The sequence below is a fragment of the Mauremys mutica genome, chromosome 8 (assembly GCF_020497125.1).
Source record: "Mauremys mutica isolate MM-2020 ecotype Southern chromosome 8, ASM2049712v1, whole genome shotgun sequence".
Classification (NCBI taxonomy): domain Eukaryota; kingdom Metazoa; phylum Chordata; order Testudines; family Geoemydidae; genus Mauremys; species Mauremys mutica.
The window spans coordinates 74,491,143-74,507,773 of NC_059079.1; the positions used below are offsets into that span (position 1 = coordinate 74,491,143).

Genomic DNA, 16,631 nt, shown 5'->3' on the forward strand with positions numbered 1-16,631 from the left:
CTGACAGTTGTAGTATGAAGGTAAAATTAGACTCCAACTGCTATATTTATGAACTACTAAATATACCTCATATTACTGTAATATGACTAATATGACTAATAATGTAGATTCATTTTCTTTGTTTTTTTCCCATGAATGTAAATTTGTATTTCAGTATTGTCTAGTCTCTTTTATAAGAGCTTTTATTGGAATTAAAAAAAATCCCACACTATTTTAAAATCCTATTATAGCAATCAACCACCATACTGTGACCTATTAATCTTTTAAAATGAATGACAAGCTGTCTGCTAGGTTCAGATTGAACAACATTTAACCAGTGTTACTTTAAATAGGAGTGTGTTTGTATATAATTGTTACTTTTCACATTATGCGTCAACATTTCCCACTTTGGATTACACTGGTGACAACCATTTGGAATAATGCTTATGTATTTCATAATGCAGTAGCCCAGAAGTCATCTTTAATAATGATTCCAGAAATAAAAATTAACACATCAATTTTGTGGAATCATTTCACAAGCATGGATTTCAGAGCCAAAAAAAAGTTTGCAGAGTTACTACACAAGCATTCAGCAAACTGAAAGTTTACATTTATAAATTCAGATTCAGTCCACCAACCAAATCTCTCTAGGGAAAGAATTCCAGACAGAAGCAAGGTGCAGAAAGTCTGTATTTTGAATGAAAAGGGTGACTGACCAGCACAAACTGACAATATACAGAAACTGGCAACAAATGGATGCATCATTGTCCCGAGGAAGTCAACAAAAAGCTTTGAACTTAATGCGGCTAATTGAGAAACCTACCCATGTATGCATGCATGCAATATGAACTACAAAAAAACCCCAAATTACGTAGCATGTAACCTCTTGTATACCAAATTTGTACTGCAGTGGAGTAATGTACAATGAAGTCTGAAAATTGTGTCAACCTATGTTCACATATCAAGTCTCAGAAGATGCAATAAGCACTAATTCTTAATATTTTACACACTGAAGAACTGTAATAGTTTAATTCACCTTTATAAAATCCAATTAAATCCTGCAAGAATCAGTGAAAGGATTCAGAATTAGATGTGTGCTTTCTATAAAGCTATTAAAGAAATTCAGTTTATACTTTATGATTAAGGATAATTCAATCGCATTCACTCTGAATTTATGAGTTCATCTTAACTTTCCAAATTCTGCTTAATTACTACAGCACAGATGGTATGCAAGATCACAGAATTCATTAAGGTGAATACACAGAGTGGGTAACTTTTACCTATTATATTTGTAATCAGGGAAATTTAGACCTCTAACTCCAAGTTACAACTCAAAACAAACCTCCCCTAACACCAGCTGCCCTATGAATCATAGTAGTGCCTCCCTTTAGGTGCCACAAGTACTCCTGTTCCCTTTAATTGATGCACTAAACTACCAGGCTGGCCAATAACGATATGAGTTATGATGACATTTAATATCTAAATTGCTCAGTGAAGACATTCCTTGGAGAGAGTTCATGCTACAATACTTAGGCCTTGTCTAAACGCGACCTTTGAGAAGTCTGCCACTGTTGCATTACCACTGGTGACAGTGGAAGCATTAGTGTAATCAGGGCCCCAGTCACTGCCAGTATTTTTACCATTGTGTCAAGTAGACCTGCTTTGAGTTGGGTTACCATACAGAGTGGTAAAAATGCTGAAACCTTTTCTACACTAATGCTTCCACAGTTGCTATCACTGGTGCAGTTCTACCAGGGGTAGTGTAATCATGGGAGATTTCCCCAAGACAACTTTAAAAAAAAAAAAAAAAGAGGCTTTCAAGAAACACTGAACTTGGTAGCAATTGCCATTACACATAAACATCTGTTAATGTGGTTTATGTATACAAGACTTCTTGATTTCCATATTTTCTGCTGCAAAACAACTTCCATATAAAACAGCACCGTAATCTGATCTGCAAACTTGCCAGGGTGCAGTGTTCAAGAGCACCTTGAATATGGATAAAATGTGAAATTAGGGTGAACATGTTTTAAGAAGCTTTGCAGATTTTTAAATAAATGCATGTAACTTCATGATAAGATGTGAGTCCATGACTGAGGGTTTAATCTACTAAAAGATGTATCACAATAATGATTCTTGATAACTAGAGCAAAGTAACTAAAATCTCTCCAATCATCTTCAGGAAGTTTAACTTACATTTATGAAAATCAGGAGAAAATACATGTTTGTGGAGCAACAATTTTGTTACTACCAGTAGCAACAACATATGTAGCTGGATTTCTAAACTCCACTCATGGTTGTATTATTGGAAATATATTAAGATAAGATAGTTGTGGCACTTTACTAAATTTAACTGGCACTAACAATATCTAAAGAAATACAAGTAAAAACTTCACTTTTATAGAAAAAATAATTTTCATTAAGAAAAATTCTTAATTGGTTAGAACTCTGTAGTAAATCAGTTTTATGATATTAATGGATAATAAGTAGGTCACTGTTAAATACTGCACATTCTGAACAAAATGACAGGGTTTTCAGTTAGACATAAAATATCCATTAGGTCTTTGTCATATAAATAAAGTTGAGGTTTTTAAATAGTAAACATTCTGTATGTTTCATATTTCACTTTCAAGCTAACTAAATTTAGGAAATGTAAGTACAAAATAACTCACTGTTAAAAGACTCAGCTATTTATGTTATAAGTTTTGAAATTTAGTTACATTTTATGTAAGATAGACAAAGTAACATTAGTATAAAAACCAGCTAGATTCCATTCTATTACTGAGTTGATCACTACAAGTTCTCCTTTTGCTACTGCAGTTACATTATATATAAATGAAGACCATATAGCCAATGATTTAAAATGTGACTACTAAGGATTTCAATGTACATTGTATGATCCATTTAGAGATTTGTGGTATACATACATACAGAACATGTTATAGCAATAATATCCAACCCCAACATTCAGCTCTTGTAAATGACATATTAAATGCAAGATTTTCCTCACTGTACTCTGAAGTTTCAAATTAGATTTTCAGTAAGAACATTTAAGAATAATCCAGGTTTTCTCCTGTTAAAAAGTAAATTAACTCATCTCTAATGCTCTGCAGAAACATGACTTGGGGTAACAAGGGACAACAAAAATGTCAGAAAGCAGGACCTACATTCCTCTGTCCCTCACATACTAGAGAGTTTCTTTGAATGAAGTTATACATCACCATCTGGAGGAAGTTGATCTTGTAACACTTATCACAACTATCCCACAGTATCCAGTAGGGCTTGAGGGAAGACTGCAAAATTGCTGTCCATCCCAATACATGTACTCAGCATCGGCAAGTTACTAGTTTGGAGGTTCCTGTGAGACTCAGCAAAAAGTCTTATTCGACATTTCTGAAAAGCTTGAGATGAAATTAAGAGGACAGGGCAGTGACTAACTGAAGAGGAAAAGAGAAAGGAGAATAAAGACGAAAGGAGTTGAGAAGAGGTGAGAGAGATGCTGGATAAAAAACAAAAAACAAACAAACTAAAAGCAGGACAGTCAGGATTGACCTGCCCATGAATATAATTGTGGCTACATATTTAGATCTTTCACATCTCCACCAAAAAATAGAAATCTCAGCTAGATACCTGAAGCGAACTCCACAAAGATGATACCTCTTTCCAGAATGTGGCTAGCAAGTGTAACCTTATGTGGGGGAAAACCTTGATTCATCTCTACTTGTATCTTCATACACTTATTGGCAAGGCCAGGAATGTTTTGATTTTTGCTTTTCATCCAGACAGCCAATGTAGCATATTGATCTTGTGGGTCCACTACCATTTGATCCTAGCATGCCACATTTTAAATTTTGTAAAACAGTAATCATATTACTTTAACAACTGATGTTTAGAATTTATTCTGAAAACATGAGTCAATTTTATAAATAAGCACTAAAGGGACAGATGGTCTTGCATCTGTATTTAGAGTCTAGACTATGTTTAAACTGTATCAATGCTTCCAGCAGACAAGATAGTGGTACATTTGTCAGTACAAGTGACAAAAAATGTTTTCATACTTCATCAGAGACAACTGCCACACTGAGTAAATCCATGTATGCAAAATTCTATAGAAGACTTAAAACAAAAACTAGTCATTTTCAGGTTTCCTAATGGCAACTTCTAATTGCTCACAACAAGATTTCCTTAAAGTATCATAAAAAAAGATGAGGCTACAGGGGCTGCTATAATAGGTCTCCAATAAAAGGAAGCTTAGCACTTTGTCTTCAGCAATTTGGCAAAACAGATAGGGAAAAAACCTCATGTTAGAATTTGCAAGTGTCTAAAGATTAATAGCACTAATAAGAAATTAAATATTCTTAAGCAAGTATTCCCAAATTGGAAAACCGCAAGATGTCTTTTTGGAGGGGAGGAGAGAAAGGGAAACTGAGCACACAAGTTAATGCAAAAATATGTATATTTCTTAACCCACCTGCTATTAGGTCATCAAGAGTGTCGGTAAGCGTCTGTGCTGGAGTGGCAACCATTAATCCGTCTGGTTCTTGAACTAACAGCCCCTGCCCATGTCCAGCAATTTGCTGCTGCTGTCCTACATTTTGCTGATTACCTAATACTTTCTGAAGGTCAAGAGAATCTGTCCCATTATAACCTAAGTTACTGGAAAAATTACATTGCGGTGTTGACAATGCCTGGATAGGGACAAACTCTATTTGTTCAGCAGGTGGTGAAGACTGTTGTTGTTCATCATCTTTAGACAAGAATGTGTCAACCTGAGGTAACTCTGAAAAGTTTTCCTCTGGTAGACCCTCATCTCCTTCCACTTCTGGGAAGACACCTGTGTGTGGGCACTGCTGCTGCAGGGGAAGTGGTGTGTCTGTCTGACCTTTGGTCTCCAAATATTCTTTGGTAAACTGCTGCTGTGTTTTCATCTGCAACTGCCTTTCCACCTTCTGCAGCTCCTTCAATATTTTCTTCTTCTTCTGTACTTGTTCTTCTCTGTTCTTTTTAAGTTCTTCAATCTTATCTTTATTCAAAGGTTCACCTTGAATTAATTCCAATGATTTAAGTTGTGCTTTTTCAATAGCACTAATTCTTTGTCCAAGTTCATTCAGCTTGCCTTCAGTCTCTTCTACTATGCATTCCAAAGGCTGGTATGGGTGAAAAGGTGGCAGTAGGTCCTGATCTGCTACCTGCAGGGAACTTGACTTCTGCTTGGATGTACCTAAGCACATGAAAAATGTTTGAAAAAATGCCATGCTGAAGTTATCCCACACCTCCCCTCTCTCCCAACCCAAAACTTTGCAACTAAAACTGCACATCTGTCAAACCATATTAAGATGAACTAGATTTTTAAAGCCTACACTCCATATTAGGTAGCTGGCACAAGACAAATATAATTGGAATTTTAAATGCTGATCCTAATTGTCCCTTGTAATACTGCTATTTTAAGCTTAAAATGCCCTCTCATACTCATGACAATGGATATCAAGGAAATCAAAATCACAGGATGCAGCACATGGCTGTTTTAGTAATTTACTGACTAAGTGGTTTGAGTAAATTTGCTCTAAGAAGAAAAAAATCAGCAAAATAAACCCAGCAACAGGACAAACCCTTTTACACAGACCTAACTTTCAAAAGCGAAGTTAAAAAACAAGGCTGTCCATACTTAAGGGAAACTAACTTTACAATGCATTGGTATTTCATTTCTAGACCAGATGCCCCAAAATGCTATAGTATTCCTCCCTTTGGTTCAGATATCAGAATCCTGGCAATGTAAACGTAAAAAAAAAAAAACAAATCACCTGCACTTATTTTTAATTAAGTATGGACATTTATATGTAAGAGTATGGAAAGAAAAATTAACCTATTTCTTGCTTGATCTTCTCCAGGGAGAGACCACCACAGGTGCAGCTCTGGTCAATGTTAAGAATTTTAAAACCCCTCTTCAAAACCAATCTAGCAAGAAATAAACACCCTCCTCCTCATCCACACCTCCATGTGTGCTTACAAACAATCACAGCCCTCAAGAAGGCAAGCCTCAGTTTGAGAAACAGCAAAAACTATACACTGCTACCTGATAGTTCCAACTGAGCAGGCTCACAAGAATAAATCTACTAAGTGTTTAGATACCAAATGTAATGTTAATATGAAAAAATTAAAAGGGGAGAAAAGCTTTTAGCTTACTTTATCAGACACCAATTTTCATAGTAATAGTAATTTAATATATTGAACAAATAAAATAGTTGTTTTAATTAAAGAGCTAAAACTTGAAAATTACACACAGGCTAACCTAATTCTCCACCAAAAGTTGGAATTTAAAAAAATACAAGTTATAGTGTTAGCCATGACTATTTAAGAATCAAATTACCTGGATCAGAATATAGTTGAAGAAAAACTCAGCTTTACTATACAAATCATAGCTGCATAAAGATATCAAATCATTTTAAGAAAACTAGCTGAATTGCTCAGTCATCTGGATTTCATGATGAACACATGTATTTAACATCAACTGTTTTAAGCAAGGCACTTTACCAAATCCAAGGAGAAGTTTTACCTGACATTAAAGCAGAAAGCTAGATACTACGGTGAAAATCAAAAGCAAGCAAAATTCAGAATTAATAATGCTGATTCACACAGAAGTGTATTAAAAGGCTGTACAAAAGAAAAAACATTCAGCACTCTTTTCTGTATTTCTCTTGCTTCTGGAAGCATCAGGCTGAATCCGCACCTGTCACCTTTTAGCTTCCCCTGATCCTTGGGTGTAACTGCCCCAGATGTAACTTTGAGCAGCCTAAGGATTGCTCCATATTGCTCTGGCTGCTACAGTCCTATTAGGCACCACCATATGGGGCAAATCATATATAGTTCCCTTGTGCTCTACCCCCACCTCCCCTCCTAGAGTGTGGATGAGGAAGGGGAGAACAGAGCAGGCTACATGGGCTTTAGCCAACCAAGGATTTCCCTAAATCAGGAAGAACCCTCAGCAATTCAAAGTAGCTGGATCAGGGCTAAGGATTGATACCTCTGTGTTTAATAGTAACTCCTCCTTCGCTCAGCTTCTTCTTCATATTGTGAGGACAGTGATCATATTCAGCCCCTTTTTGGCCTATAGTCCAACTCCTTCTGCCCAATTAACTAAAAACCCCTTTATGACTGAAGATTTCTATGCTCTTTCTTGCTTCAGAGCAGGGATTCTGGGAAGTCTTAGGTTACTTGGACAGGCCATTTTCAAGTTATGACACTTAGGAAAAGTCAGTGATTCCCATTTCCCAAATTGTGTGTGTGTGTGTGTGTGTCAAAAAATTGCTTGACCTACTGAAAGAGCAGCGAAGAGTCTTGTGGCACCTTATAGACTAAGACGTTTTGGAGCATGAGCTTTCGTGGGTGAATACCCACTTCGTCGGATGCATGAGATGTTAGTCTATAAGATGCCACAAGACTCTTTGCTGCTTTTACAGATCCAGACTAACATGGCTACCCCTCTGATACTTGACCTACTGAAGTTTCAGCAAGTTTTATCTATTTATCCCACTGGTATAAGGTCTTAAAAAAATAAAATAAAAGCCCCAGAGTCATGTCACATAGGGAAAATTTACTTTACAGAAGCAAAGCTGCAGTCTAGGCTTCGGCTTAGCAGAACTTCAGTACCTACATGCTTTCCCCAGTGATTCATCTTTGCCTGCCTGTAGGATTAGGCGTTTCAAACAGTACCTTTTTTTTTAAAAAAAATATAACTCTAGCTTGCCTATACAATAAATTTTACAATATCAAAAGGGATTCAAATAATGAATATATATGGGGTATATACAGGGTTTTTTTTCTTTATTCTTCTTTGAAGAACTCATTGAGGAAAAAAGGTAGACATTTTTCTTTTTCAGCTAAGAAGATTCCCAGTCAAAGTAGAATTACAGGTCAAATGAAGGGCAAAAATTAAAAAAAAAAAGTGTTCAAACACTGGGCTACACAAGATCAACCCAGCTACATCACTCATGGGTGTTAAAAATCAACACCCCTGGGCAATGTAGTTAAGCCAACTTAACCCCCAGTGTAGACAGTGATAGGTCAATGGAAGAATTCTTCCATCAATGAAGCTACTGCCTCTTGAGAGCTGGATTACCTATGCCAATTGGAGAACCTCTCCCATTGGCACAGTTAGTGTCTACACTGAAGTGTTACAGCGGTGCATCTGTAGAGTTTGAAGTGTAAACAAACCCAAACTCTGTGTGCTCAATGCCTCCATTAGCCTGACTATTTGGGAATGGAAATAAATTTTACCCAATTTGAAAAATAAAATGTTTCCTCATTTGAAATCCTCAGTGTTTCCTGACATCTTGGATATATCCCAGCATGCATCATTCTCAGATAGTAGGAGGCTTACTAGGATTTGTGCTATCTGATGTTCCACCCATTCTAGGGTTTTGTACTATTACCATCATATTTGAGTGCTTTCCAAATAAAATTGATAGCAACAGCAAATTCCTAGCCCCAATGTTCTATTCTGTTATATTCACTGAATCAGAAGTACCAAGAGAAATTCAAAGAAGTGGAAAATCTTATAAAGAGTTAGAGAAAACTTAATTTGGGCTGGTTAGTGGGGACACTTAGCACAGAAATGTGTTTAACTCAGTTTTTGGTTTTGCACTGCAGTATACCTTTAAGGTTGTGCCGAAGGATCAATTAATTGTAAAATATTTTTAAACTTTGGTACCTTTAAGTTATATAGATATACTAATCCAAAAGTTATATTTATGGTCACTGAAGATATATTTAAAGTTATTTCTTGTATCGTGATAAAATACATACAGGAATAAGGAAAGAAAATATCAAAATTGTTGTCAGTCATCAATTTTGTCAAATTAGGATGTTACTCTGATGAAGGTTTAATAAATCTAGCCCCGCAAGAATCTTTTTCCTTGAAGTCTCTTGCTGAGACACTAAAGGTATTAGATGCTGAGCTACCCTCTCATAATTCCCAAGATTTTATTGTCCTCTCTGGATTTTTCTAGAAAGGGGGCTCAGACAGCCTCTCCCTGATAGGTAACGCTATCCCCTCAGGAAAGTGAAGTCACAGTTTAACAAAACCAGATCATAAAATCTGGAAACAGTTATGGTTAACATTAATATTAATTTTATCTGCCTACTTGTGGAGAAAACAAGCCTCACATGAAAAGCTTCTAATTCTCCCTTCTAAAAATACATGGATTCTAACAGCATTAGTAGAGTCTTGTACAAAGACCTGACCCTTCTGGTTTATATCAGGTATAGGAGGCTCTTTACACCATTGCAGGATGGGCCTTAGAGTCCTTTAAATCTGTGCAAGGAGAATATGGGAAAAACTGATCTGTGGCCTGAATCCAAAGCATCCAGTCTCTAACCATTACACGGAAGATGAATCCAGCTCACAGTATGCTGTTGGACAGATCTGGGCATTGTATTGTGGACAATATGTGGACAGTAATGAGATACATATTTTCCACCAGCAATTACAAGAGCATGGAGGTGTTTAGTCATCAGTCTCTAATTAGTGGGTGGGTTCAGTTTTCAGGACATTACAAAACTTTCTCCAGGACAGTAAAGATCAGTGCCTGTAATCTTGTCGATGATAGGAGGGAGGTCAGAGGGAAGAATGAAAATTAGTGTTTGAACTTTAAGTGTGTTTATCAAGACTAAAATTTACATTGTAAATCAAAGTAGTGTTCTTGTTAGTAACTACAATCTTCAAATATTTAAAAATTAGTATCTAAAATTTGTTTTTCTGGGATAATCTAAAATTCACTTCACACTTTAAGAGACCTAACTGCAAAGATATACAAACTGTATCAGTTGAGTACAGCCATACGTGTTTGCTCCTAACAGCAGAACCCAAATGGTCAAATTTATGATGGATTTCATGGTTCCCAGAATGAAGTTCTATAGGAGGCCACATTCAGTTATACTTGTGACAATGCCATTATTTAAGACTCGGATATCAACTGTAATATTAACACTTCAGTACAGCATCAAATGAAAGGAAAAGATGGACTGAGGGAGGAAGTCTTCATTCAAAGAAATCACATTTGAAATAAGCAGATTTTCAGATCTCCTTGGTATATAACTATACTCACTGCATCTATACATATAGTAGATGCCTAAAATCAAGGTAATGTTACATACTTTGACTCCTGAAATACAGATTCAACAGGGCTTAAACCTCAAATGCCAGGCAATCTAGAATTAAGTCAAACCTTTAAAATTTTCTTTTCCTTTTTAAGATTAATTTTTAACAGACATCAGTGGACATCTGACACATTGGTACAAAAAAAAGAAAAAAATTCAATTGGTTAATGTCAATTTATTTGGGAAGCTTTAACATGCAGATTCGTATGACAAGAGTGGTTACAATTTTGAACACACACTATATATGTTAATTCATGTCTGTAAAAACAAAACCCAAATAACTGTGCAATAGTTTATTCATATCACAAATAATAAAGAACCACTTAAGTACTCAAAGTGCCTTATTTAAGTTGCATTATTGTGTTGTATTGTTTAATTATATGAATAAAATCATTACAATTTTAAAGGTTAGTTAGCACAGTCACTATAATTGGGGTAATTTGTTTGCATTATCCCTTACTTGTAATGTTATTCCCATATTATAAAAACTTGTATTTATATTACTGTAAAACTAAAAAATATAGCATCAGTCATTGTAAGTTATTTTAAAAATATGCAAACTAAGAACAGCTGTAATTTGATAAGCATCCACACTTGTGCATCTGAAATCTGACTTTATAGTCAGACTATGATGCAATATGGATAGGAACATAAGACTGACTTTAGTACTACCAATATAATTTGTAAAGCCAGCACTGCAACATCTACTGCAAAGAGAAAGTTGGGAATTTTTTTTTTTTTTTTTAAATCTCATCTCCATAGCAACTGTTTTTGGTTGCTCTTTACAAGACTTGTTTAGCATGGAACTAAGGTTCAGAGCCACTGAAATCCCAGTTGTTGCTAGACAAAAATGTCAATGACTATTAGGTAATCTCAAGTGACATGGGAGAAAGTTGCTCAGTCTACATGCTCAAATAGTAAGAAAGTGGAAGAAAGAAAAGCAACAGAAGAATATTTAAAAACAGGATGCATAATCATTTGCTAGTTTCTTCATTTGCAGCTGGTAACATCATTTGCTCTACACTACTTAGACCTCTCCTCACGATGGTTTTCTCCAGGACCCAGTCCTATCCCACATCCCACTCTTGAACCTATTCTTTGAGAATTCAACTTTGACTACCACTTGTATGCAGAGGATACCAAAGTCATTGCTTCAGCCCTTGCCTTAACTTTCACCTGCTTCAAATCCTGGATCGTATGTTATTTCCCCCAAACTCAATATATCCCAAACTAGAATTCAAACTGATAGAGTACTCCTTACCAACTCTTTATTTCCTTTATTTAAATCTTATTTACTCATATAGGTAACCTGTTTGGTTTTACCCCCAGATCTCCCAGGTATATAAATCTGCCTTACAACTCCAAAGCATTGAACACAATACTCTGACTGTTCTGAAACTCATTTATATCCTTCTCTCCTCTCATTTAGCTTGCAATTCTTTTACAGACTTCCTACATCTCAACACTCCAAACATAAATTGGTGCAAAACATGGCTGCTGTCTTCACAGACTTGATTTCCATCAAGAAATTCAGAACAATCTTTCATCCCTATTGTTTCATGCATGGCCGGCTCCAGGCACCAGCTCAGCAAGCAGGTGCTTGGGGAGGCACGTCAGGCTCTTCGGTGGCAATTCGGCAGCGGGTCCCTTGGTCCCTCTCGGAGAGAAGGACCTGCCGCTGAAGAAGAAAGCGGTGCGGTGGAGCTGCCGCCGAAGTTCGCAATAGCAGCTTCCCCCCACCACCACTTGGGGCGGCAAAAACCCTGGAGCCGGCCCTGGTTTCATGCCTGACTGTAATGGCAAATTCCTGGAATTCTGACTTCTGATCTGTATGCCATTCCCTACATTGAGCCCTGGTCTACACTACAAACTTATCTTTGAGTGACAAAGTTATACCGACCTAACTTCCATTATAGACAGCGCTGTGTGAACAGGAGAGCTTCTCTCATTGATATAGCTACTGCCTCTTTGGAGGTGGAGTACCTATGCTGTCAGGAGAAGCTCTCCGGTCAACGTAGGTAGCATCTTCAGTAAGCGCTACAGCAGCGTTGTGTGTTGCAAATGTAGACAAGCCCAGAGAAACCAATTTGTCTCCTTTTACAATGGATGATAGAGCTCTCGCTATGCTGCTGTTTCAAAGTCCAAGCTCTAGAACCATCTCAATTTTTTTGAGAGAGATTTTTGGAATATTAATGACATCTCTAAGATTTGTATTTTTTACTTACCTAAATAGCAACCTACTGTTTTACAGTAATAGCAGAATCTACAGGGATCCTGGTAACATCTACAAGTTTAATCACAGTAATATTTACCCCAAAGAAACATCTGACACAGTAAGATTGAAAACAGCCTGCCTTTTCAAATTTTAGTTGGTCAAAAAAATGCTTTAGAGTGTAATGCTTTACTCTTCACCATTGTGTCACAAACATCTTTGAACCAGATACCCGGTTTAAAATACACTGCTCTAGAACAAGAATTTTTGCCTTAGTGCTAAAAGACTGGGTTTCTATTATCTGTCTAACTTAATAAAGATCGGTCATTTTAGAGGGATAGCCTGGGGTTGAAGTGTAATTTCTAGCTAATCTGATCATATTCCAGGTCAGCTCATCTTGGCAGCCTTGTGCAACATCACTTTGCCCTTAAGCAAGTCAGAAGTTAGAAGACCAACTGTTGAGTTTCAAAAGATTCTGGGATTTTGGTTCCACCCATCCAGTTAACAGCAGTTAAAAACAGATTTCCAAAAACTCTAGCTACTTTTCTACTGACTTACTGAAATCATTGCCTAAATCAGAACTCAACCCAGCATGAATGACAAGATACCCTCTAAGAAATATTTCCTCACTGGATCAAATACCTACTGGACAATGTTTGCATTTATACACTGTCAATCCCTGTACCATCTAGGTCAGTGGTCCCCAACCTTTTTGTGGCCGGTAGCACATTCATGTTTTCAGAAGAGTGTGGTGGGCGCTAACAATTTTTCAACGCTTATTTTGTATTGTACATTAAATAATACAAAAACCATCATATTTAATATTACATAATATATGAATCCAGAGAGAAGAGAGAAGCCACGAGGACAGAGAACACTGGTGCCCACAGCCTGCAGCCCTGGAGTTCTCTGTTCCCGGCAGGTGTGGGGCCACGGCTTCTCTCAAGCTTAAGCTGCAGCCCTGCGCCTGCCAGGGACTGAGAACACTGGCGCCCGCAGCCTGCAGCCCCGGAGTTCTCTGTCCCCAGCAGGCACGGGGCTGCAGCTTGTCTCCCCTGCTGGGCACTAGGCGGGCCCCACACCTGCTGGGAACAGAGAACACCACGCTCGCAGCCTGAGTTCTGTGTCCCCGTCAGGTGCGGGGCTGCGGCTTCTCTCTCCTGCTGGGCACTAGGCAGGCGCACATAAATGCTGCGGTGGGCGCCATGATGCCCGTGGGCACCACATTGGGGACCACTGATCTAGATACTCAATATTAACTAGAACATAATTACAGAAGGATAAAGAGTCAGATTCAGTCCATTTCTCAGCATGACCAGACTTCAGAGGGCATAAAACCATAGTTTATTACACCTCTACCTCGATATAACGCTGTCCCAGGAGCCAAAATATCTTACCATGTTATAGGTGAAACCGTGTTATATTGAACTTGCTTTGATCCGCCGGAGTGCACAGCCCCTCCTTCTCCCGAGCACTGCTTTACTGTGTTATAGCTGAATTTGTGTTCTATCGGGTCGCATTATATTGGGGTAGAGGTGTATTTTAAAAAATTATTTAATGGCTTCTTCACAGAATAGCCTCTAATATCCTTCCTCTGATTTTGTGAGATTTAAAAATCTAGTCTGATTCAAAGTTTCCAAGGTTTAGGGTTGGATTTTCATATGCACTCAGCACTTGCCGGATTCTGTGCCCATTGACTTCAGTGATAAAACTGTCACTGACTTCAAAAGAAACAGGTTGGGCAAAACTGAGCACTCATGAAAATCCCACATAATGCTGAGGTTCAGTTTATTAAGGAACTCAGCTCAAAGTCATAGTGATAATGGAACTGGACCAATTACACTTGTATCAAAAATATACAGTACAGATTACTCAGCTACATGGACCCCTATGGCAAATTTTCAGAAAAACAGTGACCAGAAAAATGGTTAAGAGCCTACACAATTTTTCCACATAGAGCTCCTAACTAATACACTACTCTCACCTATATCCTTGATCCCTTACCACGGAGGAAGACAACTGTCAAACATTTTATCCCAGTTAGTTGTGTATTTTGATGGGCTTATCTTTCACTCTTAGTTATTACACCAGTGAGACCCCCACAGAATGCATACTAGTAATTTACCAATTACACAGATGTAATAGAATTGACTACAGAATTTAAATTACAATGTAGTTTTGCTTATAAATATATAAAAACGTGTCTGTCTCCTTCTTTGTTTCTTTACTCTGATTATTTTCCTCAATTAATTCTTTTAATTATAAACCTGGAAACTATAGGTTCTACTCTGTACATTAGTAACAAGTATGTGTGTTTACTTTTGGCAACCAAAGATTAGCTGGGCACAAAAAAATAAAAGTGAGTTAGAAAAATATCTAAAGTGTTAAAGCTGAATAATTCTGATCAACATGTATTTAAAGCCTAATGGAAGGTCCTTTAAGGTGGCAGTCAGACAATATTTTGCCTACCAAATATATTACTTCTCCAGATGCCTATGTGAACTAAACAGGCTAGACCCCTGCCAGCTTGTTTTAATACGTGAGGTACTCTGGACCTATGACTAGTATGCACAGAGTGGATGGGACAAGGGTGAATATCTAGTTTATGTGGTTGGTGGGGTCTCAAACAAAAAGGCAATTGAGGTAAGAAGAGTGGTATTTCTAGCATCTATGGAGTGTAAATAAAAGCGTAAGTTGTTGCCTCTGTTGGTATTGAGAATTGGGATGAATGATTATGGAATACATGTAAAATGTAAGTTGTCAAAATGGTGGTCTCCACTACACTGGGATTGTGGGATGGACTGGATAGATCTCTGTGCAATGTAAAAGAGGAGATACTAGTGTAACTCTACTGCAATGGGAGAATAAATCAGAGGAGATTCTCGCTGTGAAGGCCTGCATACAGGGTTGGATGGTTAGCACAGTATGAGGATAACAGGCTTATAAAGAACTCTTGATGATTTACAGTGCATGGATGTAAAGATGTCTCTGGGGAAGAACAGCAGATAGTGGTCGAAGTACAGCTATATATGTAGCTTCAGCTCAATTTCCTGACTTTCAAAAACTGTGCATCTGCTAGTGGCATGTAGCTTCAGGAAGAGAGAATATACATTGGAATAGCTGTTTGTAGCATTCCTCTAATTTAATACAGAAACATTGGTGGAAAACTACTTGTCTTATACAGCATTCTGCTGTCCCCCTCCTATACTCACTCATCAAGAGCATATGAGAACCCAGTGAAAGTTGCTAAACCATTTCCCATCTCAAAAAACAATAGAAGAATAGTGATAAAACACTGATAAGTCTGGATATTCTCAGTTAAATTTGTCAATACTAATATTAGTTAATTTATAAGTGCAATAATTCCAAACTACATATTTATAAAGTGGAACTTTTACTTAGCAAAAGCCTACACAGTTGCCAATTCAAAATTCAAAAATATAATTTCACATTTATTCATAACTTTTAAAAACACTGTTTAGTACTAGAGTGAAATGAAATATTTTCATTTTTTTAAAGCTAAGAAATTTGCTTTTCCAAGGACTACCTATACATATTCTTGGTGTATCGTTTTAAAAAATTTATAATTTACATTTTTAAATTAAATTTTGAAAATATATAAAGGGTGATATTCAGTGACTATAATCCATGGAAAATTAACTTGGCATATTTTTGTTCTATGAATAATATTTAGAGTGCAAAAAAGAATTTAAAGGTCCCTTTCTTAAACATTAGGTTGCATTTACAAATTAACTGTAAAAGAATAATGATCAATTGACAGCTTTATATCTTTTTCTAAACTTTGCTATGATTTTTTTGAACTATAGCATCCTCTGACATCTATTTATAAAGTGGCAATAATTTAACTTTAAATTAACTTTTTTGCAAGTGGGAAGAGAGGAAAATGCCTTTGTTTTTAAAAAAAAATCTACATCTAAGTGTGCACTCAAAACAGTTAGGTGCATATATTGTGAGGCTGATAATTATATCTGCTGGGGACTGACAACTGGTGCAGCCAAACATGTGCCAAACAGTACATGTATAATAAGAACAACAGGTTACATTTGCAGGGGAAATGAATGGAAAGTTCTCTGGGCTAAAACAGAATGTCTAGTAGACTTAATGCTGACACCATGTCAGGAAAACAGTTGTTTATTAAAAGGTACTAAAACTACTGTTAAAGACTATTAAAAGATCCCCCATTAGGTCAGCCTGGCCAAATTTTATCTGCCTCCTTACTGCAGGACAGTATTTTTTGATGAGGGAAGAAACTAGTTACTTTTTC

General features: G+C 36.9%; 1 protein-coding gene across 9 annotated transcripts in view; it reads right to left on the bottom strand.

The window, feature by feature from the left end:
• ANKHD1 (ankyrin repeat and KH domain containing 1) overlaps positions 1 to 16,631 on the bottom strand; it is a 182,546-nt gene that overhangs the window by 45,064 nt on the left and 120,851 nt on the right. For 7 of the 9 annotated variants that reach the window (XM_045027030.1, XM_045027032.1, XM_045027031.1 and 4 more), the window contains one exon: positions 4,451 to 5,200. The exons of the other annotated variants lie outside the window; for them this stretch is intronic. In XM_045027030.1, the coding sequence (XP_044882965.1) occupies positions 4,451 to 5,200 (750 nt within the window). The remainder of the gene's footprint in view (positions 1 to 4,450; positions 5,201 to 16,631) is intronic. 9 annotated transcript variants of the gene reach the window in all.